The following is a 23,295-nucleotide window of genomic DNA, read 5'->3' on the forward strand; positions in this document are numbered from 1 at the left end:
AGATCCCACTAGGAGTTCCCTTGTCCGGTACAATTTCACCCAGAAAATGGCTACAGAGAAGAGAGAGCAGAGGGCTCGCAGGCCAACTCACCTGTGACATTGACCATGAAGTAGACAGCCTCGCTGTCTACCGGCCTGGCCGCCGTGCAAGCATAGAGGCCGGAGTCTCTAGGCGAGGCACCTTTTATCTGCAAGTACTCCCCAATAAGCACTGTCCTATTGTTGGGCCCCAAGTGTACCCCATCCTTAGTCCAACTGATCATGGTGGCGTCTCTCAACGGACAGCGCAATTCTAGCGACTCCCCGGGCGCGGCCACGTAAACTTCAGGTTGGGAGATTTGGTATTTGGTTGGCGGCTCTGCAGAAAGGCGGGAGAGAGAAGATGGAGACAGATGGGAGAAGGAAAAGGAGAGAACGTCCAACAAAGGTCAGTGGCGGCCCGTTTACTCCCAGGAGAGGCGGCTCTCGGTCTGCGAGTGGCCCCAGCAGGCGCTGCCTTCGGCCGGCACCCAGGAAGCCGAGCACAGAGCAGACGGAGCGGCTGAGACACTGACCAGAGCAAGAGCCCAACAGAAGCGGCCCCGCGTCGTCTCCACAAGCTGGAGACACACACCCGGCCCCCAGCGTGGAAGGGTAATGCAGGAAAACTCCGCGGTCCGCTACCGATCCAAGGCCTGCTTGCCAGTGTCACCCGTGGGAAATTCTACTCTTGTGGCGTTTCTTATTCATAAGGATGTGTGTTTTGTAATTTTTTGTTCAACGCGACTGTATGACTGTGTGTCTACACCTACACACACACACACACACACACACACACACACACACACTCATATTTGTGCTAGACGTTGCCTGTTGTCACAATGCCGAGCTTCCTAAAATGAAATGCCCAAATTTGAGGGACGCTAATGGGTCCTTGTACAGACCTCTCCGGCTCAGAACACTTTGCTGGCCTGGAGACTGACCACTGTGCTGGGTAAACTGGAACATGCTGTTCTTCTTAACACCAAAAAAAAACAAAATGCCCCAGAAAGCCAAGACGAGGTCTCCATGTTGCACCTACCTAGACGGGCCTGGAAATGAAGCAGCTGGGCACCCGACCCTGACATTCCCAGCTGGGTCCCTCCCTGCCCACCGGCGCCCACGGCACATCCTGCAATCCAGCCTCCACAGGGCCCTGACCTTCATCTCCTTTAGAGGTACTCCTCCCTCCTTCGCCTCCCTGTTAACCCAGATTATGCTTCAAGGCCCAAGTCACCCAGCTGGATGTGAGCTTGCCGTCCAGCCCCCGGGGCCTGGGGCTGAAGCGGAGCTCCCCTCCTCGTCCACCTGTCCTCTCTGCCAGCTTCCGGGGAATGGCCTGTCTCTCCCAGCAAGATGCACATGGAGGACTCGGGTCTCCTTGGGTGTCCCTCCCTCCTGCCCCAAGGCATACACTTGGGATGGCCCCATGCTGAACATGACTGAGGCCCCCAAGCCCTCAGGGCAAGAGGGGACCCGGGCAACCTGTACAAGCGAGAGGGAGCCACAGGCCTACAAGGGGAGCACCCGGAGCCACTGGCCGGGACCCACAGGGACCCATGAATGGGCTTTCATCCCTAACAATGGGAAGTGTGAATGGTACCCAGAGTTCCAGGTCCAGGAAACATCAAGCCTAGAGCTGGGATGGCTCCAAATCTGGGCAGCATCACAAGGCAACTGCTTTGTCCTTTTGAGGGCAGTCTGGACAAGCCTCCCACAGGACAACAGAATAAAGCCACTCCGCGCCTCAGTCCCACTGCTGAAGGGACAGTGAGGACCGGGTGCCTCTGGTTCTAGAAAGCCTCACCACTGCTATCGGCAGCCGACACAGGGAGGCCAGGGCTCCCCCGAAAGGGCCACCTGCAAAGGCGTACATGCCAAGAAGAGCCCAGATGCTGAACAGGACATAGAAAGAGAACCACGACAAAAAAAGAGAGAGAGAAAGAGAGAAGAAAATAAGAGTCAAATACAACACGGACAAACACACACAGAAACAAGGGCAGAAAACCCCGATTCACAGGCAGGTTACACTTCCCGAGGAAGTTTTGTTTTTCTCATTCTCCATCTACTAGACACCTCCTACAGGCTGCGCTTTATTCTAGATGCTCAGGGAGCCACAGGGAACAGTAAAATCCCTGCCTCACTGGTGGAACTTTAATTACGGTGGGGATGACCGGCAATAAACAAAAAGCCTACGAAAAATACATAAAGTACGGGAGGCGGTCTTGTCAGGACGCCAAAGACAGCAAGACATCGGCACAAACAGTCGGTGGGGGAGGGCTCCCTCCAGGGAGGAGCTGGCAAACCCCAGCCCCCAGGCCAAACCCAGCCTTCGCCCGTTTCTGTAAACACGGTTTTCCGGGCACACAGCCACGTTCACTACTAAAGTGTGGTCTGGGGCCGCTGAGTGGCTGAAACGGACACCCGAGGCTCCGCAAAGCCTCGCGCTTTACAAAAAGTCTGCCAAGCCCTGTTGTACAAGGTGTTTGGAGAAGGCTTCTCTGAAGAGAGTGAAGGGCAAAGCAATGCCTGAAAGATGTCCCGGGACCTTAGCTGGAAGGTTCCTCGGGCCACGCCTCCTGAGCTTGCTGAGGTCCTAATGCACCTGAATGGAGGGACTCCTAGAAATATCCTGAACTCTGAAGCCTGAGCAGAAAAGGGAAAAGAAAGAAAAATGTGGGAAAGAGGGGAAGAAAAAGAAAAAGGAAATCAGCGTGGCCCCAAATCATAGACCTTGCCCCGTTTCCAGCAGCGTGGAGCCACATCGGAACTGACGGTGCCCCACAGGACACTCCGCCCAATCGCTTTCACAGCTGGTTAGAGCAAGGATCAGATGTCATTTGGGTCCCGTATAACCAACAAATAATTACTGAAAGAGCACCCACAAGGTTAGAAGGAGTTCACAGTGGATTAGCCTGGGTCATAAAATAATCAATGTTTATGAGGACCACATTGCGTCCTCAGCAAGTCACCAAGAATATGACAGAATCTGCTTTCCTCTGAACCAGAACTGGTCACCAAGGGATGACGGAAGAGTGGCTAGACCCTATACTTCGAATCTTCGCTCTCTCAGGGAAAGACGTGGCCTCTGCCCTGGCCCCTCACACCAGGAAAGCCACATCCCTAGTTCACGCAGGCGGGGGGAATGTGTGGAGATGGCTTTAAAAAAAAAAAAGATAAAATAACTTGCAATAATGATACAGAAACCTCTCTCTCCCAACAAAAGTTACGATTTCCGTTTAAAAAAAATTTTTTTAATACTTATTCATTTTTGAGAGACAGAGACAGAGTATAAGCGTGGGACAGGCAGAGAGAGAGAGAGAGACACAACACACAGAATCTGAGCTGTCAGCACAGAGCCCAACGCGAGGCTCAAACCTGTGAACCATGAGATCATGAACTGAACTGAAGTCGATCACTTAACCGACTGAGCCACCCAGGCGCCCCACAATTCTCCTGTTTTTAAAGGAGATCATTTTCACCGAGAATCCTTTGCTCCACCTGAAATAGGTGAACCAAGGGTCTCGCTGAAGCCAGGGGTCCTGGACCAACGTCGCAAAGACATCACACCGCCTGCCGATAGTCAAAGAGGAACATGGCCCACTGAGACCTCAAGGGCAGGGACCACATCCTGTTTGGGGCTGGACATGCGGGAGCCGGTGATAAATGTGCCGTCCAGAGCAAGAAGAGGATGGAGCCCTGAGCTCAACCCCACCAGACCTGCTTGGTCCTCCCACCCCTGCCCCTCCCCCACTGAAGAGCAAGAATGCTGAAAAAGCACGGTATTGCTCGTGAGGATCTGATGAGCCGACCAACGGGAACCTCGGCTTGCTTCCGATCTATAACCTATTGGGCCCGTGACCGTCGCTGCCACTGTCCTTCAAGGCTGATGACGCTCACCGTGCCTCCAGCACCACTAACTTCAGAGGATACTCAGACGGCATCTGGATCAGCATCTCCACAGACGCAGTGAGTCTCGGACTCAATGTCAATGTGACAGGCAGGCTCCCGTATCACTGGGCCCGTAAGAGGACCTCTACTCAAAGCGGTTCTTCTGTCCGGTAAACCCAGGTCAAAACTGTCACCCAGGCTCCCTCCCAGTTAGGGGTAAGCTTCCAGGAGAGGAAAGTAACCCCCAGAACACCTCACCAACAGCGTTCATCCGTTACAGTTAAGCCACCTGATTGCTGGAGGGACCCGTTCCGACCGCATGTGCCCTCAGAAAGCACATGCTCCTTCCTCACCTGAGGGATCGGTTCACAGAAAGCTCGAGGGGGGTTTGTGGGGACTTCAGTGAAGGCCCGTGGGCATGGCACAGGAAGATGGGCAAATGGGTGAACGAGAAGAAGGAAATGAAGGAGAGGGGGCGCCTGGGTGGCTCAGTGAGTTCAGCATCCACCTCTTGATTTCAGCTCAGGTCATGATCGCACAGTGTGAATTCGAGCCCCATGTCGGGCTCCGCGCTGAGAGCACGGAGCCTGACTGGGATTCTCTCACACGCTCTCTCTGCCCCTCCCCTGCTCCCAAGCTCACGTGCTCTCTCTCTTTCTCAAAAATAAATAACCAGGGGCACTTGGGTGGCTCAGTCGGTGGAGCGTCTGACTTCAGCTCAGGTCATGATCTCATGATTCATGGGTTTGAGCCCCGCATCGGGCTCACTGCTGTCAGCCTGTCAGCACAGAGCCTGCTTCAGATCCTCTATTGCCCTCCCTCTGCCCCTCCCCTGCTTGCACTTTCCCAATAAACAAACAAGTGTTAATTTTTTTTCTTTTTTTTTAAAAAGGAGAGGGCAGAAGAAGAGTCTGGGGAGAAACAATACCCAGAGAAGAAGACAGGTGGGGGGCAGTGAGTGGAAGGTGAGGAGGGGGGCAAGGGCTGCCGCACCAGCCCACTGCCGCACCATCCGGCAGCACCCCAGCCCGGCTTGTGGGTTCCTGCATCAAACACGGCTCGGGACAAGGTGCCAAGGACATGGGCGCTTTGCCTGAAACCCAAGCAGCTGGCTCAGGAGGCCACTCTGTCCCCGCCCACCTCCTGTGCCTGAACACTGCAGGTGCCCTGCAAACCCGCTCCGCGAGAGCGCGGTGCGCACCTGCACAGGTACCTTCCTCACGGCTCGGTGGGGAGCCAAGGGCTGCCAAGTCCTCTGACACCAGCGATGACGCACCTGTGATGCTCCCCAATGCCGAGCCGCTTCCCCTGCAGCCGGTGCCTCCACCCCTCCTCCCCCGGCTCCAGCAAGCTGCGCGGCCCGCTGGGTTGACACAGGGCAAAGTATTCCCCGGGAGATTCAAACAATACCTTTTATAGTCATATTAACATTTCCTGGATTTGTTTCTTTTTTCTGGCGCTACGGCTTACTTTTAACTTTTCTTACGCAGCGTGGGGGAGAAATCCACACCGGAGCGCCCAGTCCAACCTTGTCCCTCCTCTGATCTTGCCAAAACACAACAGGGGAAGGTTCCAGAGGCCACTCTGCTCCACACCAGATATTCTCTCAGAGACGTCCACAGACAGACACAAAGTTCCATCTATCTTCGTGACGTTAACTCAGAGTAAGAAAACACATACATGCGAGCGTCGGATGTGGTCACTGAGACCTGAGCCAGCGAAGCAGAAGGCAGAGGATGGGACCCGCCCAGGGCTCACCGTGGCTTCTGCGCACCACGTCCACCCAGTGGGCGCATCGACTTCAACCTGCCCCCCGAAGTTTCAAACGCTGAAAGAGCCAGCAGCTAGGGATGACACTGCTTTTTTCTCAATATCCAGGCAACTACGTGGATATTAAATGGGACAGTGGGCACTCCTGTAGCCCGTTCCCCACATGCAGGGTGTGTGATCCCCTCCCTCCCCTCAGGGAGGCTTAGTGCCCTCACTCCTGGGGAGCAGAGGGGCCTCATCTGGGAAGAGAAGGACACTGAGGATGGGGGGGCCAACCCTCAGCAGGTGAGGGCAGGAGTCATGACTTCTCAGAGTGACATCACACCAACGTCACCGGCTGCAATCCACAGGCGTTTACCGCTGGGTAAATAAGCACCGGGAAGCGAATCCTGGCTGTGTGCGCCCAGAGCCCAGGGAGAGGACATCCTGTCAAAGTCTAAAAAGGCTGTGACTTAGGTGACCTCACGGCACCCGTCCCTGGGTCCCTCCCCCGTGTCACCAGCAGGACCGGCTCAGGACCGCTGAAGCGGGGAGGGCGCTGGAAACAGTGAGCTGTTTCAGGTAACGCTTTATGTTGCCAGACCAGCCATCACTGCACTTCAGACTGTCACTTTTCATAATGTTTGCCTATAAACTTTCCCATGTGGGTTTTGAAATGGCGCCCAAATGCAAACAGGGAGCAGATGGGAAGCCCGTGCCTCGCCCCGTCCAACCGCCTGCTGGAGGGCGGACGGCAAATTGGCACGGTTCGGGGCCAGCAAAGCGGCGACCGCCGGCAGGGTGACTACGTCACACATCACAAGTGAAGCCTTTCCTGGGGTCTTCTCGGGACGGTGTCTTTTCAAATGTCAGGAGGATCGAAGCTAAGAGACAGGGACCCCGGCTTCAAGGGTGCAGGGGTGGGGGTGGGGCCCGAAGCTTCTCCAAGCCCCGAACATACTCCTCCAGAAAGGGTCAGAAAGGGGGCAAGAGAGAGAACTCAGGAAACAAATCATCCTCCCCCACCCCCCAAGCGTGGAGCTGGGTGGTGGGTGGCAGGGCGTGGGCTACGGGGACAAAAGTGCTCCCCTGGGCACAGCTCGGGGCTCCCACGAGCCTTGGGTTTCCTGGTGCCCTCCCTCCACTACCCTGCACGGGAGGAACAAATATCACTGCTGTGGGGCTGCCAATGTCCTGACAGAGCAGCACACGGAATAAAGCTGCAAATGTCACGGCAATGTCACAGTGCACGAGGCACAGGGTGGTAAGTGGCGGCTGGTCCCGTCTGTTCCACTGAGCCTCGAATCACCCTCCTGGTCTCTCAGATGGCCTTGCAGCGGCCACGCACGGTCCCGGGAAGAAGCTTGAACTGGCCCATCCCCAATTTTCTGTCTGTGGAAATGGAATACAAAACCCCCTCATCTATGCAGCTCTGCTGAGGGGCTGAGGGAGAGACTGGGCATCACAGCTTTCCAGCAACCCGGAGGGGCTGATGGCCCAGATCTGTCTACCTGGCGCTGAATCTTAACAGAAAGACCGGAAGGTACCGGGGTCCTCACCGTGACGTTGGAAATGACCGCCTCCCACCCCGGGGCCCTGCCCCCCAGGCTTGGCAGATGCACAGAGAAGGCAGGGGTGGCAGAGACCTGGCTGTTTCAGCTCGGACGGCTCCAAGCTTCCCCTCTGCAAGAACGGGCTGGCGGGAGACAAACATATACTTGTTCTTTAAGAGGCAGGAGGGAGAGACAAACACTCTGCACAACGTAAAGATGAAAGTTCTCTACCTCGAGAAATACGGCCGACATAAAAACAGGGGACAAGAGAAGTCGAAGCATTGAAACACGGATACACAGACAGGTGGAGAGGCCACAGTTTTTCTTCCCCAACCGATCGGTGGGGTGTCTTCTGGACACACGTCAGCACTTAAACCTTTCCCGTCCATTCCACGGGGGCCGTAACAACCACTAATCGCTACCTCTGCCACAGTAGCCTGCCTGTTCCAGAAATTCTGGGCTGGCTCACTTTCCTCCTGATCAGATGGGATAATGACATATGTTTCCAATCTGGTAACCATTAAAAATTATACATTCAGGCACACCCCTCACATAATTTAGGTCCATCTTTGGGATACATAAGGAACAGCTTTCCAAGACTGAAAAGAAAGGATAGTGCTGCCCAGGAGAAAATGCAAATGTAGAAATCGTGACGTGCCTAAGAATGTCCTCCTTGGAGCAGGGGTCACCGTGGCCACCCAAGATTTGGGCCCAACATGGCACTACCCACTCCCTGTTCTGTCAGCACCCCCTCTTTCTTTGGATCCTGATGTGTTAGGCCATCCGTGCATCATGTTCTCCAAAAGGGAGAGAGAAGGGCACGAAAAAGAAGGTTTCCTCCCAGGTTCCAACACTGCATTGAACTCCTATGTTCACGAGAGCGAAGTTTCCACCGGGACCCAGGATGCAGGTACCGACCCAGTGCCGTCTGCGGCAAGTCCCTGGATGTCAGCAGCTCTGCTTGACCATGAACTTCAAAATCGGGCCTTCTGGTCAGAAAGCATTTCCCAAACATGCCATCAGATTACATCGTGTAGCTACAAGTTATGTCAAAGTAGCCTGCGCCCCCGTCGCATGGACAACGAGGAGTCTGTGTGCTCGGTTGCCTGGTCACCCAGGCCCCAGGCCTCCCATCTTCTGGAAACATGGAAGGAAGCCGGTGTCTCAGCTTCCCAGACTCCTGGGAAAACCTCTCCCACTGGGAAGATGCTGTACTCCCTGCATCTGGAAGGGACTGGGAGGGGGGAGGGCCTCCCAGGGAGGTAAAGGAATGAAGGAATGAACGGACTTGGCTGACCTTTATGGACACCATCTCTGAGATCAGGAGTGACCCTGCGGAGATGTCCCCTGTACCAGGACCACATCAGCTCCAGTTCTGAACGCCTCATCTGCCCCCAAAATGTTTGCGTCTCCCGTGAGTGCTGACAGCATCATGGCCCTCTTCCCCGTGGCGGTAAAGCCACCTCCCTCATCGGACCCACAGCTGGTCCTTCAGCTCCTCCTGGTACCCTAGCATTAAGGCTCTGGTTCCATCTCTGGCCCTTGCCTGGTTGGTGGCTCTTCAGAAAAAGGCAAGAACAGGGACACCTGGGTGGCTCAGTCGGTTAAGTATCGGACTCTCTTGGTTTCCGCTCAGGTCCTGATCTCAGGGTTGGGGAGCTCAAGCCCCACCATCGGGCTCCTGGCTGCAGGTGCAGAGCCTGCTTCGGATCCTCTCTGTCTGCCCCTCCCCCGAGCTCACTTGCTCTCTCTCTCTTTCTCTCTCTCAAAATAAACAAACTTTAAAAAAAAAAAGGTAAAAAGAGACTGAGAACAAACCTAAATTCTAAATCTGCCACTTACAAATTGTGTGAGCACTTCCTGTTTCTTTGCCTGCAAACCAGGACCGATGAGAGAGAGAGAGAGAGAGAGAGAGAGAGAGAGAGGGAGGGAGGGAGGGAGAGAGGGAGAGAGAGAGAGAGAGAGAGGGAGGGAGAGGGAGAGGGAGAGGGAGAGGGAGAGGGAGAGAGAGAGAGAGAGAGAGAGAGAGAGAGCGCGAGCGAGCATGCACAGAAAGCACTTAGCTCGGGCCACCACTCAGCAGGAACTCGAATGGATCAGCAGGAATTCATCCAGCTGAAATCATTACCCCTCAAATGCAGCAGGCGCAGCACCAAAGAAAAGCCACCTAACTAGGTGCTCTCAAAGCAGAAGGATAGGGATGTAGGAAAACAAAGGGGAACCTTCCGTTGTATCTCTAGAGCCTCTACCACATAGTTCAGTGTTAACCATCCCTGGCGTCAGTCCGTTTTCTGCTTGGGCACCCAGGTGAGTGCTCACACCTCTCTCGTGTCTGCAACCCCGCTCAGCACCGCTCACCTCCCCCCCCCTTGCAGTCCTTCCCTTCACTCTGTTTGGTCCGCCTCGGCAGCTCTTCCCACCCACCCCACGTCAAGGCCTCTCAAGCCCCCTCCCCCACTTGAAGCTTCCTCCTTCCACCTGCCTGAGGGAGCACGTCCCCTGGTTTGTTCGTTTATTCGGAGGCGCTACCCCAAACGGCCAGTGCCCTTCCTCCTCTTCCCCTCCAGCAGCCTCTGGCCGAATGCAGTCACCCTGTAACATCAGCTCAGCTCCAACTCTGCCCTAAAGCCCCGCTTCTCCCTCCCGCCTCCCGTCCCATGGGGCCCCACATCTGCACTCCTGTTAATTCTCTCTGAAACAGCTCTGAAAAAGAGAACACGGGCAAGACCTCACCCCTGAGGGTCCCTACCTTCTCTCCATAAGATCTCTGCATTGCCCCTCAACCCACCACCCCAGCCCACCCCATGTGTCCACCACGGACCCCCAGAGCAACCATCTGAAAAACAAAACTGACCTTTACTTTAATTAATTAATTAAAAGGCAGAGACCACTCCACACTCTACCAGGGTAAAACCCAAAAAATATTACCCACATTGAGGCCATGGTTGCTTCAGGCCCCACAGCCCTCTCCACCTTCTCCCTCATGCCCTAGACTTGTCTGTTCTCACGGGCACTGTTTCCTCTGCCCGTATACCCTGCCCCACTACTCTGCCCGGCAAGCTCCTACTCAGCCTTCAAAGCCCAGCGCAAGTATCATCTCCTCTGTGAAAATTCCTGCTTCCGTCCACACAGCCCACACTGTTCTCATCTCCAAGACACCACAGGCTTTGTTCACTTAGAACTTACACATCCAAACGCAGTTGGCCTCCCGCACCTACCCACCCTCTCCAACTGACCTTCTTGGGGGGGAGGGGGAATTAGCACAGTGCTTCTCAGACTTTATTCTGCATAAAGGCCACCTGGACAGTCTATTAAAACACAGCTCCAACGTTTCTGAGTCAGTAGATGTGGCATAGGGTCTGAGCTTCTGCACTTCCCACCAGCTCCCAGATAAGGCGAATGCTGCTGGTCCCAAAACCACACAGTGAGAAGTCCGGCACCAGTGTCCAAGGATGAGTGCTGCAGACCTGGTTCTGCACTGATGAGCCCACATGAACTTGGGCAGCCGCTTGCCATCCCTGAGTCTGAGTCCTGGTTTACAGAACTGGGAAACACCTCCGGGCTAGCCTGCTGCTAGTCAAGGTCATCACAAGGACAAACCAAGAGGCTGCCTGCGAAGGCCTTTGTGAACCCTAAAGTGGGTGGTGGGGGTGCATCTGAGGAAAAGCACCCCCCCCACCCCAGCTCTGGCCAGGGCGGGCCTGGGTTCCTGTGTGTGGCCGTTGCTGGATCCTAAGGGATTAGCAGATTCTTTCCCCACCCCCAAGGGCAGGCTGATGTGCATTCCTCTGACTTTAAAACAAGGTTTCTTTCAAATGCACAAATCTGTCAGGTCCTATCTATGCAAGTTACCTACGAGTGGACTTCTGGAATGTTCGCAAATGGAACTAAACATCCAAGGAGCTTGAGAGGGGGAGTTGTTATCAATGCCACTGACACCAGTGTGATGACTTTAGAGAGGGAAGAGGTCTTGGCTTATTAAAAGAGCACCTACTGTTCACCTATCCAACAAATCAGGGTTACCAGATATTTACGTGCGGACCCCAGAAATCCCAGCAGAGTTCCCTGGACCAGACAACTTGTCACAACCCCACAGTTTGCCGGGAGGAGCCCTGAACACCAAACCCCTCCGGCAAGGGGCCCAGCCTGCGGCCCAGGCTGCCCAAGCTTCCGGGGCCTGTTACAGCAAGGGGGTAACTGGCCTGCTTTCCAGAGAGCGTGCCCCCAGGCCAGCTCTGGGACTACATTCCAGAAGCAAGTTTTCAGGCACGGTCACCACTCCGCACTTGGGGTTACCCCTGGCTCCTAGAACCTGCTTCCGGGACCACCTCACCACCCGCCCCCTGCCAGGGACCTAAATAGACCACAGTGCATACTAAGTGGGTACATGTGCCCTGCGAGTCCCAGAAAGGTCAAATCATGTCGCAATCCTACGTGATATTTCCCCCCAGCCCTTCGCTCTCAGTAAGTACTTTCGGAATACGTGAATATTTTTAAAGCACCCCAGGGACAAAAGAAAAGGAAAAGGGGGCGGAGTCAGAGCTACTCCCCAGAGACAAGGGCACCTCCCACTCTTCAAGTCCCGCCCCTTGGAGCAAGTTTACTTAAAGGGCTGGACCTTTCTTCTCGCAGCAGGACCCCAGTTCCAACACTTGTTCGGAGCCTGCAGCTGTGTCCCAGGACCCGGGCCCCCCACCACCACCACCGAGCAGCATCCCGGCCATTTACAAACGAAGGGCTAGCAGCTGGAAACTGGGAAACAGATGGCCCTCCTCATTTGAATGGTTTGATCTGGCAACTCCCGGCCTCAGCAAGTTCGGGCCAGCCTGGTGCAGAAACCTTGTTCGGGCTGAAGGCACAGATTCATAGCCCGAGGGGTCTTTAGCAAGCAGCTGGGTCGGAATGACCTCTTGGAGGGGTTTCCCCTAAAGTCAGCAGGAGCGGAGAGCCTGTGCCGTGGGTGGGGCCTGTCCCCATCTGGCTCTCGCCCCTCGCTGCCTGCCTCGGGATTGCTTTTCTCCAGTGATTTACAGAAGAAAGGAAAACTCCCCCATTGGGAATCCAGTACCCTAGGGCTGAAACCACGTTCGTTCAGGAAGATTCCAAACCGGGAAGGGGACCACCAGGGTTAGCCTCTCTCTCCTAGGCCCTAAGCCGTGGATCTGCATAGAGCTCAAACCTTCTGGAAAGCAAACTTTGAAGTTTCCACTTCTCCATACAGAGCCCGGCCCCTTTCAAAACTCATCAGAGCAAGTTCATCTGGGGAGGGGCACTGCTGGCCCGAGCATCTTGGCATTCCTGCCCTAGTTACAGCAAGACCGTGCCCCGCCCTGCTCCGGGGAGAGGAGGGAGCCTTATTTAAACGGCCAGGCCATCAGGTGAGGCCCCGCCATCAGCGTTCACGACCCAGGCAGGCCAGGTCCACCAGGCTCCCCTGCCCTCCACCCCACCTCCCTGCCTCCGTGTTAGCCTGGTAAGAACCTGGAGCTCCAGAAAAGAGACTTGTCAAGGAGGTGGGTGAGAGATAGCCCTGGCCACCTGCTCACAGGCCCTGCCAATGAAGGAGGGCACCTCTCGGCCACAGTGGAACCTGACAGTGGACGGCGGAGGGGCCCAGCCCTGGATAATCCCAAATTGGGCAGGGAACGAGCTGGCCGGCACACGGGACTGGTAGTGACTGGGGCCTATGGGAAGGTGGGTGGGGAGCTCACCTCCTTGAGAAGCGTAGCCTCAGGGAGCCACATAGTTGGAGTACCCAGAAAAGTCCTCAAGGTGGCCCACCGGTCCCCCGGCCTGGCCTGGCCTACTTCTCTAATCTCCTACAAGCCGTACCCTCACTTCCTCAGGGTTGTCTGTCCTTTGAGACCTGCCATGCTCCTTCATCAGAGCACCTGCACCTAGGACTGGAGCTGGGGCCTGGTTCTGCAGTTATTTGACAAAGATCTATCCTCCTCTTTCCCCATTCAATGGGACTTGAGACTGGTTTTGGCTTGCCCTTCTATCCCCGCAGAACTTAGCACATAGTAGGGTTTCAAAAAAAATATCTGGGAGGAGCACCTGGGTGGCTCAGTCGGTTGAGAGTCCAACTTCGGCTCAGGTCATGACTGATCTCACGGTTCGTGGGTTCAAGCCCCGCGTCGGGCTCTGTGCTGACAGCTCAGATTCTGTGTCTCCCTTTCTCTCTGCCCCTCCCCCTCCCTCTCAAAAATAAATAAACATTTAAAAAAATAACTGGGGGAACAAAGTCACAGAAGCCACGCAATTATTCTGCAGATGGGGCGCCTGGGTGGCTCAGTTGGTTCAGCGTCTGACTTCGGCTCAGGTCATGATCTCACAGTTTGTGAGTTCTAGCCCCAAGCTGGGCTCCGTGCTGACAGCTCAGAGCCTGGAGCCTGCTTCCAATTCGGTCTCCCCCTCTCTCTGCCTCTCCCATGCTCATGCTCTGTCTCTCTCTGTCTCTCGATAATAAATAAAAACGTTATAAAAATTAAAAAGAAATGAAAAGTGTGATGACCTGCTGTCTCTGCCAAGCTCTGGCAGTTTTGTCCCCTCCCCCAGGCCCCCTGGGACTGTAAGGCTAAGAGGGGAAGCTTCAGGGTCTCCTCCGGCCAAGCATTCGGCCAAGCATTCGATACCTTCTCTCCAACACTGAGCCCCCCCTTCTCAAGGACCCACGACCCGGGCGTTCTGCACTCACCGTGCAAGTTCAGTGCGAAGTCCAGGGGACTAAACCAGCCCCGGTTCGCCTCCGTGTCTAGCAAGCTCCTCTCAGAAACCACCGTTTTTTAACCACCCGAAATGAACTTTGCTTTAAAAAATGGCTCTGCGCCCCCAGCCTCTTCCTCCCCCGGGACGCCCCTTCCTAGCCACGAGGAGGTTTGGGGGTTGTTGCTTCTGCCCTTCCATTCTTAGATGTTTTCCCTGTTCCCCCCTTTTGTCCTGGAGGTCATAAAGGGCCAGGCAGGCCTTGGCGTCTGTCATTCGCAGACCCGTAGGTGGTAGAAACCCCAGGTACAACCGTCTGCGCAGGCGGGCCTTGACCCAACTGAAAATCAGACATGCTGAAGAGAAGTTTGACGTAGTATTAAAGTGACAACCAACAAGGCAAACATTTAGCAGTGCCAGGGCGAAGGGCCAGAAGCATCTGGGGCCAGGAAAATCGGGGTGGCCCCGCTCCGCTGAGTTGGCTTCTGAGCAAACGGGCAAACACCAGACCAGCCAGCCCCACCGGCCCGAACTCCTGCCGTGACTTAGCCTGGGTCACTAACTGGGACTCAAGGCCATCTCCCGCAGTCCCCTGGGCAGGAGAAGGTTGGCTTCTTACTAAGAAGCTGCCTATCACCGGAGGCCGTTCTAGGAGAATCACAAAGTGGTAATTATTGGAGTGGTTTTACTGCCCAGGACTTTTCTTCAAATAGCTTTAGGAAAATAGGTGTGGGTAGGTGGGAAGAGACAGAATCAACCAGTGGCGTCCTTACATGCTTAATAGCCAAATGACATATTTAGGAAAGAATGACAGGGCCATTATACCATATGCCACAGAGGACCCTCCTGCTGGGGGGGGGGGGAATCAACTGATAAATCTTTGTTATACCAATAAATTCACCCAAAGGGCGGGGCCCACGCCCACTGTGCAGTATTGGAGGAAACATTTCATCTCCAAGGGTCTTGGTCAAGAGTCTTGTCCATAAAATGGGAACAGGACTACCTGGGGATCAGCTGGATTATTAAGATCAGAGACAGATGGGGAGGGGGAGAGGGGAGGTGGGGAAAGGTGATCAAAAAGTACAAACTTCTTTTTGTTGTGACATAAACAAGTACTCGGCCGGGGCGCCCGGGTGGCACCATCTGTTAAGCATCCGATTCTTGATTTCGGCTCAGGCCACCATCTCATGGTGGTGACATCAAACCCCTGGTCGGGCTCCCCACAGAGCACCTGCTTGGGGTTCCCTTTCTTCCTCTCTCCCTCTGCCCCTCCCCTGCTCATGCTCTCTCTCTCTGTCTCTCAAAATAAATAACATAAAAGAAAAACAAAAAAACAGTTCTAGGTATGTAATGTACAACATGATGACTATAATCACCATGGCTGTGTGGTGTATGTAAAAGTTTTCCAGGGAATAGATCCGAAGAGTTCTCATCACAAGGAAAAACAGTTTTCCTTTGTCTTTTTTTTTTTTTTTGCATCTGTAGGAGGTGGTAGATACTAAACTACCTATGATAATCATTGCCTGATCTATGGAAGTCAAATCATCCTGCCGTATAGCGTATACTTGCGCCAAGCTGTAAGTCTACCATATCTCAATAAAACGGGAAAAAAGATTAGAGATGATATATGTCAAGGTACCTAGCACAGCGCCTGACACAGGGCAGGCACTCAACCAATGGTAATGAAATTACCGCTATCATCTTCATCCTCACGCTTTCAAGAAATGGGCTAAAAAGCTATGACGTCATGCCTGAACCCACGCCGACCACGCCCCTCACAGCCCTGCTTGTCCAATCAAGCAACCCCACAGGGGTGTAACATGCAAATTATTGCTCGGCTCCTCCCTCTCAGTAGCTTGGGTCCTCTAGTGGGTCTCCTAACGATTTCCTTCCCTTCCATAAATTCTGGAAGCCCAGCTACTTGCGCACATAGGAACACCCAGCAGGCTGCCCAAGAGGGTCACTAAAAGCAAACTTGGCAAAGACGACCATAAATTGCCCTTGCGTTCCCCTCACCGGCCTGGACAAAAGCAGAGCATGTTACACCCCCTCCCCACCCCCACCCCACCCCTACCCTGTCTCCAGCCTTCTTCAAGGGGCCTAATGACAATCCTCTGGAAGCCTCAACAGAAAACTCCTTCCCTGCCAAAATATATCGCTCTCCATGAAGTGCGTGTCCTACAATTATCACAATGCTGCAGCCACGTTTTTCCAACGGGGAAAATAGGTCAATCCTGAACCATTTGGACTACGGGCAGCAAAATGATCACATTTCTAAAGTCCAGACTTACAAAGGCCCAAGACAATAAAGAGGGATGGATGAACAGGGCCTAACACACTCTTTCTACTTTGTTTTTTTTGTTGGTTTTTTTTTTAATGTTTTATTTATTTTTGATACAGAGAGAGAAAGAGCATGAGAGCGGGAGGGGCTGAGAGAGAAGGAGACACAGAACTGGAAGCAGGCTCCAGGCTCTGAGCTACCTGTCAGCACAGAGCCTGATGCGGGGCTAGAACCCACGAACGTGAGATCTGACCTGAGCCGAAGTAGGAGGTTTAACCGACTGAGCCACCCAGGTGCCCCTCTTTCAACTTTGTTAATGTAAACGCCTCTCATCAGAAGATCTATCATTGTACACTGTAGGGTAAATATACCTGAAATATTGGTTCCCTCTCTCTCTCTCTCTCTCTCTTTTTTTTAAAGGAGGCTTCACACCCACACGAGTCCAATGCAGGGCTTGAACTCACAACACAGAGATCAAGGCCTGAGCTGAGATCAAGAGTCGGACACTTAACCAACCAAGCCACCCAGGTGCCCCTGAAATACTGGTTTTAAATCCTGGATCAGGTTGTTACACTGACAAGGAAGTGAGAATGGGAATGGAGAGAGAGCTCTATGCCCATTTGCTTCATATTCACATCCCCCTCCCCCACTCACATAGATCCTATCAGCCCCAGTTCAGATAAAGAAAGGCAGGCTCAAAGAGATGATCTACCTTATCCAAAGTCACAGCACCAGGAGTGATTCAAGTGGGGCTTGCCTAAGCCCAAGGCCAAGTTCCTTCTGTGAGTTGGTGCCCAGACAGCATATCACATGCTATTCAAAATTCCTGTACTCAGGGCACCTGGGTAGCTCAGTCGGCTAAGCATCTGACTCTGGCTCAGGTCATGATCTCCCAATTTGTGGATTTGAGCCCCGTATCAGGCACTCTGCCCTCAGCCCAGAGCCCACTTCAAATCCTCTCTCTCTCTCTCTGTCTCTTGTCTGCTCATGCTCTCTCTCTCTCTCCCTCTCTCAAAAACAAATAAACATTAAAAAATTACTTTATTCATTTTTATGGATTCAGATGAAGAATTTAAGTTAATTTTATAGGGGATGTTTGGTCTTTTCAAGATTTGAGTGACTTTACCTTTGAAGCGTTTATGACGTTTAGGATACATATTCAGTTGTGCACCTGCCTCTATCAGCTAAGAATTCAACACGTTTGGTGGAAGCCCAGGATGCGTGGTGGACAAGGAGGGAGGCCCTTAAAGGCAGCCACACTCCTTCCTACAGTAGGGCAATTTCATCGTCAACTACGAATCTGAAGTTTGAGGGCTTTCAAAAAAGTTTAGGCCCTAAACTTGTCACCGCAAAGATCTTTATTTTCATTTTATAGCCCCCCCCCGCCCCCCCCCCCCGCTCCCCACCACAACACACAAAACTGGCCTTTATGATGTCGATATATTTTTAAAACATTACAACTGGTCAGGTCTGGAAAACCTTAACAGTAAACAGTCATGTGTAAAAAGAGACCACATATAACGACAAAAAAGGAGTTCTAGGGTGAGGAAATGACCATGACAATTTATGTAGAGTTGATCGGTGTCAGAGCCCAGAATGGAGTTCTTCCTTTTCCAGGAAAGGTGATCTATAAATCATACAAATAAATACGTCTCTTGTCCTCATTCCTGAATCTATCAGAACTTTCCTTATAAACTGGGTTTTGACCTGCTCATAAAACACGTTCACCATAACCTGAAATTCCATATATGTGCATTCCACCCACCCAGGACTTGGAATTTACCATTCTCTAGTTGGACCAGGGGTTAAAAGGAAAGACTATTCCATAGCTTAGCTCCCTGACTCAGTACAAAAAGAATCTGAAATTCTCAATATTCACATGAAGTGGCAAAAGTCCAGAATGGGGCATAATTACTTACGTATTCCAAAGTGGAATAAATGACAACAGTTCATACCCAAATCTCACAACTCCATCACGGTGCAAGTTTCCCAAAACCAAAATTACTGAAAACCTACAGCTTCTACAGGACATACACTCTTCAAGGACAACCACAATCTTTCCTAATAATGAAATATCCTTTTGCATGAATGCAGAAGCAGTGTAAACTTGAAATTCTAGGGGCGCCTGGGTGGCTCCATCGGTTAAGCGTCCAGCTTGGGCTCTCACAGTTCGTGGGTCCGAGCCCCGCATCAGGCTCTGTGCTGACAGCTCAGAGCCTGGAGCCTGTCTTAGGATTCTGTGTCTCCCTCTATCTCTGATCCTCCCCTGCTCACGCTGTCTCTCTCTCTCTCTCTCAAAAATAAATAAAACATTAAAAAAAATTTTTTAACTTGAAATTCTATAAATGAACCCCATGAAAACCCATAAGCACCATGTACCATTGATGTAGCTACCATTTTGGATTTTCTAGCATGCCCTTTTAAAAAGCCATTTTAAAAAAATACTTACTATTTATTTTGAGCAGAGAAGCATGAGTAGGAGTGGGGCAGAGAGAAAGGGAGAGAGAGGATCTCAAGTAGGTTCCGTGCTGTTAGAGCAGAGACCGATGCGGGGCTTGATCCCACCAACGAGATCTTGACCTGAGCCAAAATCAAGAGTCAGAGGCTTAACCAACTGAGCGAGCCACCAGGCACTCCTCTATCATGCGCTTTAAAAAAGGGGTAGTCACAGATCAGAGCAGGGGGGGGGGGAGTCACAGATCAGAGCAAGCGGGGAGGTGGGAAACTTGCAAAAAGTGTAATCTTTGTTAATTGCAGAAGGTGACTTCTCCAAGACACACAGAATCATTATGGTACAGCGGCCAGCAGCTTGTTCAATCAGACTTCCTTAAAGAGCCTGGCCTCCGGCTCCTTCCCCTACCTGCTCTTTACACATTCCCTAATTCGAGAAGGCCAGAGCCTAACTAACTAGCTGGGTGGCTGTAGGTCCACCTGGGTAAGCAGGAGGAGGAAGTGGCCAGTCTGTGGAGACTCGAGGCTGCCAGAAAGCCTTAAGGCTTTGTGTAAAGATAAACATTTTCCCCAAAATGGAACACGAGTTATACATAGCTTTAAAATCTCAAGTCCAAAACCCTCAGTCTGTAGAGCATGTGACTTTTGATCCTGGGGTAGTGAGTTCAAGCCTCACATTGGACGCAGAGCTTACTTAAAAAAAAAAAAATGAAATAAATAAAAATTTAAAAAATAAAATCTTGGGGTGCCTGGGTCAGTCAGTAAAGTATAGAGAGTTACACAAACTCTTGATCTCGAGGTTCATGAGTTCAAACCCTGCATCATGCTCCACAGGGATGGCACCGGGCCTGCTTGGGATTCCGTCTCTGCCTCTCTCTGCCCCTCCCCTGCTCGTGCTCACTCGCTCTCTCAAAATAGATAAACTTAAAAAAAAAAAGAGGAAAAAGGTTTTTTAAATAATAAAATCTCAAGTCGAAGAGCCTCTAACAAGTCAAAGCTGCGTTCTTCGGGGTTTGTCCGCTTTGGATACAAGGATGCTGAAACGTAACAGCTCAGAAACCTGCCTGTCAGCTAAGGCCACAGGTTCAGCTCCTACATCAAGTTCACGATTCAGCCCATACAGACTTGAACACAGTCCCCATGGGTTGAAAGACACCATGCCGCAAAGGCAAGTCAGAAGCACGTGGGATACGGGAACGCTGGGCGATCTCACGAAGCGGACGCAGCACATGGACAGAAAGAACACAAACCCGGAGGCTAAAGTCATTCCTCAAGGCACTCAGACAACACAGGCCACAGGCGTTTCTGCACAGTGGCATAAAACCCGCTGGTTCGGAATCATGGGTGGGACGGCCCAAAAAACTTTCAAAACAATAACTTCTGAACCGCCTGCCAAGACCAGTCACCGTGCTAAGAATCCAAGCGGGACAGGGGCAAGGAGCACATGGGCTGCATTTCCTACCTGGCGCCCCAAAACCCATTTCCCACGGTCTCCTTGAAGGAGCACAGTCAGCTTCCGTGGAAATGGAAAATCAAGCCAGACTCTGATGAAAAAGGGTGGCTGCCTCTTACCAATTATCCTGGATAAAGCAAACAACGGAACCACACACTGCAGGCTGAAGGGCCACTAGATACATTTTGGTGTGAATGTGAACATTGAGCAAGACCCTTCCTGTTTGAACACTTTCCTAGGTATTTCATAACCAGGGAATTATGCATTAAGTCTGATATTGGAAACATCTCCTATTGGATTGCTCTGGCTATCTGAATTCTCACCCTCAAATGGGCAAGAAGGACTTGAAAGGAACCACTCACGTACGGTACCTAGTTAAGGGGCTTGTCCCCTAGAAAGTCCTCAGCGCTTTGACTGATTAAAATAAACAGGCAAAACACACACACTGAATTCGAATCAGACGGAGTGAGTATGGAGAGTTACACAGAACACCAATTCTCTCGGCCTGCCCGATTTTTGCTCTCGGAGTAATGTTTAGCCCAGTTCTTTGTCTATGAATTGTGAAATACTTTATATGCTAATAAAGAATGTGTACTTCATTGTGTATTTAACTGCATAAGCCTGCGTTTGGTTTAATAGACCAGGAATAAGTCCTTGTTCCTAAGCTGTCTCTCAAACTCCAGTCAACTCTTAAATATTAACGCTCGCATTGAGGAACAAAGATGCAGATAATACAAAACAGAAGATTATTTGAAATCATTCACTCATGGTATGCGGATATATTCTTTTTTCTTTTAACTTGCAATTAAATGCGTATGGCTGACATTATGGCATTCACAATACTTGTAACGAAGGCCTGAAACCACGCTGGAAAAATCTGACTTCCACGTGCATCCCTCATTCACTGATCTGCTATTGAGTTTAGGACCATCTCACGCATTGGTCCGGACGGCATCACCTTTTAGAAGGTTGCTAGAAAAAATTGGTTAAAAAAAAAAAACACACAAACTACTTTCTTCCCAGGTTGTCGCTTTTTAGAATCACACTTTGTGGAGGGTGGGAAAGTAATTAGGGGTTTGGGGCTGGAAAAGCCCTTTTATTTTAGCTCCTACTGGGAAGGTGTAAACAAAGATATCATTAATGTCAACAATGACTTAATTAACCAGAGTAGGTGACAAAACGTCAGAAAAAAACTTGAAAGAGTCACCTCCTCCCCCAGGATAATCAAGCCTGATTATACTTTAAATAATTAGAATATTAATCAACAGAACAGTACTTGGCATTGAAGACAGCTGCCTTTGAGTCGGTAACTGAGATTACGTAGCCTTCAGCCATTCCCCTAAAACAATGAATGGCCAACTGAAAACACTCTTTTTTAACCTGGAATACTAACTAAAACCTCCTGGAGATGATTTTCTTCTTATGTCACTTGGGTAGATCCAACCCTACTGTTACCATTTCAGTGTCCAGAAGACAAAGGACAGGTGACAGACGATACGATATGATGATATATGATAATACTGTACAGACCGAGAAGACGGGGAAGGATTCTCTAGTCTCAGGACACAGGCTCCTTCCTGGTACTTAGTCACATTTTGCCCCAGACACATTTCCCTCTGGTCCAGCCCAATGCACATCATCTAATCTGAGCCTCTAAACTAACCAAGAAATCTTCCAAGATGAGGCCTTGTGCAATAGAAGATTAAGGTCGAACTTCTGTTAACCAAAGCTATAGTTGGACTAACCACAGGAGACACACTGGGACTGACAGACACACACTCTCCCCCATCCCTCCTCCCTCCCTTCCTCTCTCCCCGCAGCGGGGCAGAACCATGCCCTAAACTGGAGCTGTACTGGTCAGTCGGTCTGCCTCCTCCGGTTATTAACTCCTTCTTCATCTAGAATCAGACTACCTTGCTAATAATAACCTCAGACGCAAAAGCAAAACTCTGGCAACGAAAGAAGGCAAATCAATTGTGGACCAGGCCAGCACAGACCCTACAGAAAACAAACACAGCTTCCTGGAGCCCTGAAGGGCCTTCTCCGTCAGAGTGACCTTCTTCTCACTATCCCCGCAAAACCTCCCCGTTTCCTGACACTCTGGCAGCAACGGGCCCAGAACAGAGCAGGAACATGTGCCCATCTCATCTCGAGCACGGATGAGAAACAGGTCCTGGATGCTTTTGTAACACCAGGCCGTGTGTTACGCGGCTCTCTGCTCCGGGGGACACTGGGGAGCAAGTTGCCACAAGGCTCCAGAGGACATCCACATTCACTTAACACTAACGAAGACCTTAAAGGTCATCTTATCACACATGACAGGAAGGGAAACCGAGGCTCGGAGGTTTGTATGCTTTTCCAAAGTCACTTCTTGGCAGCTTTGTGCCTTCCACTGCAACCTCTCTCAATCCTGGACGCAAGCCTCATGGGAGCTGTGAACCCGGAAAAATGCGTAAAATGACATTTGCAAAGTATTTCCTCCAACTTGGGGGAATTCACGAGCACCTCCCCAGCCCCCAAGTACATCCACGGATCCCAGGTTGGGAAGACCTGCTTTCAACAATACTCACATTGTTGGACACAAATGTTCACACAAAGAACCACTGGGGGGGAAGCTCATTGCTGCGCAGGGTTTCTTCCCCTCTCTGCCCCCACCTCTCACTTCCTGCATATTTTAAACTTTGTCCGATAATCAAATACGATAAAACAAGTCCTCCGGGACCATGTTACACTTTATATGTTGCGATACACTCCCAATAAGGCTGCCCTGAAAGTCAATATGAGAAATGACAATTTTTCCCTAAACTGGACCCTTCCTGGGCTCATCGGGCAGGAAATCCGGGCTCAGCAGGGCCGGTGAGGGCTGAGCCGTGCACTCCAGGGAAGACCAGCAATCAGGAAAAACGTCTACTGTCATGATTAGCAAAATCAGAGAACAGGCATGACTTTCAGAAGCCAGCAAACTTTTCTCTCACATGAAGCCATTTAAAAAGGGCATCACCTGGGTGCCTGGGGGGCTCAGTCGGTGAAGCATCCGGCTTCAGCTCAAGTCATAATCTCGCGGTGTGGGAGTTCGAGCCCCGCGTCCAGCTCTGTGCTGACCCCCTCAGAGCCTGGAGCCTGCTTCGGATTCTGTGTCTCCCGCTCTCTCTGCCCCTTCCCCGCTCATGCTCGGCCTCTCTCTCTCTCTCAGA

General features: G+C 51.8%; 1 protein-coding gene across 7 annotated transcripts in view; it reads right to left on the minus strand.

Annotated features, from left to right (window-relative positions):
* FGFR2 (fibroblast growth factor receptor 2) overlaps nt 1–23,295 on the minus strand; it is a 111,503-nt gene that overhangs the window by 82,303 nt on the left and 5,905 nt on the right. For 5 of the 7 annotated variants that reach the window (XM_029932705.1, XM_029932703.1, XM_029932701.1 and 2 more), the window contains one exon: nt 92–358. The exons of the other annotated variants lie outside the window; for them this stretch is intronic. In XM_029932705.1, coding sequence (XP_029788565.1) covers nt 92–358 — 267 coding nt within the window. The remainder of the gene's footprint in view (nt 1–91; nt 359–23,295) is intronic. 7 annotated transcript variants of the gene reach the window in all.

This window comes from Suricata suricatta, chromosome 2 (genome assembly GCF_006229205.1).
Source record: "Suricata suricatta isolate VVHF042 chromosome 2, meerkat_22Aug2017_6uvM2_HiC, whole genome shotgun sequence".
Taxonomy (NCBI): Eukaryota; Metazoa; Chordata; class Mammalia; order Carnivora; family Herpestidae; genus Suricata; species Suricata suricatta.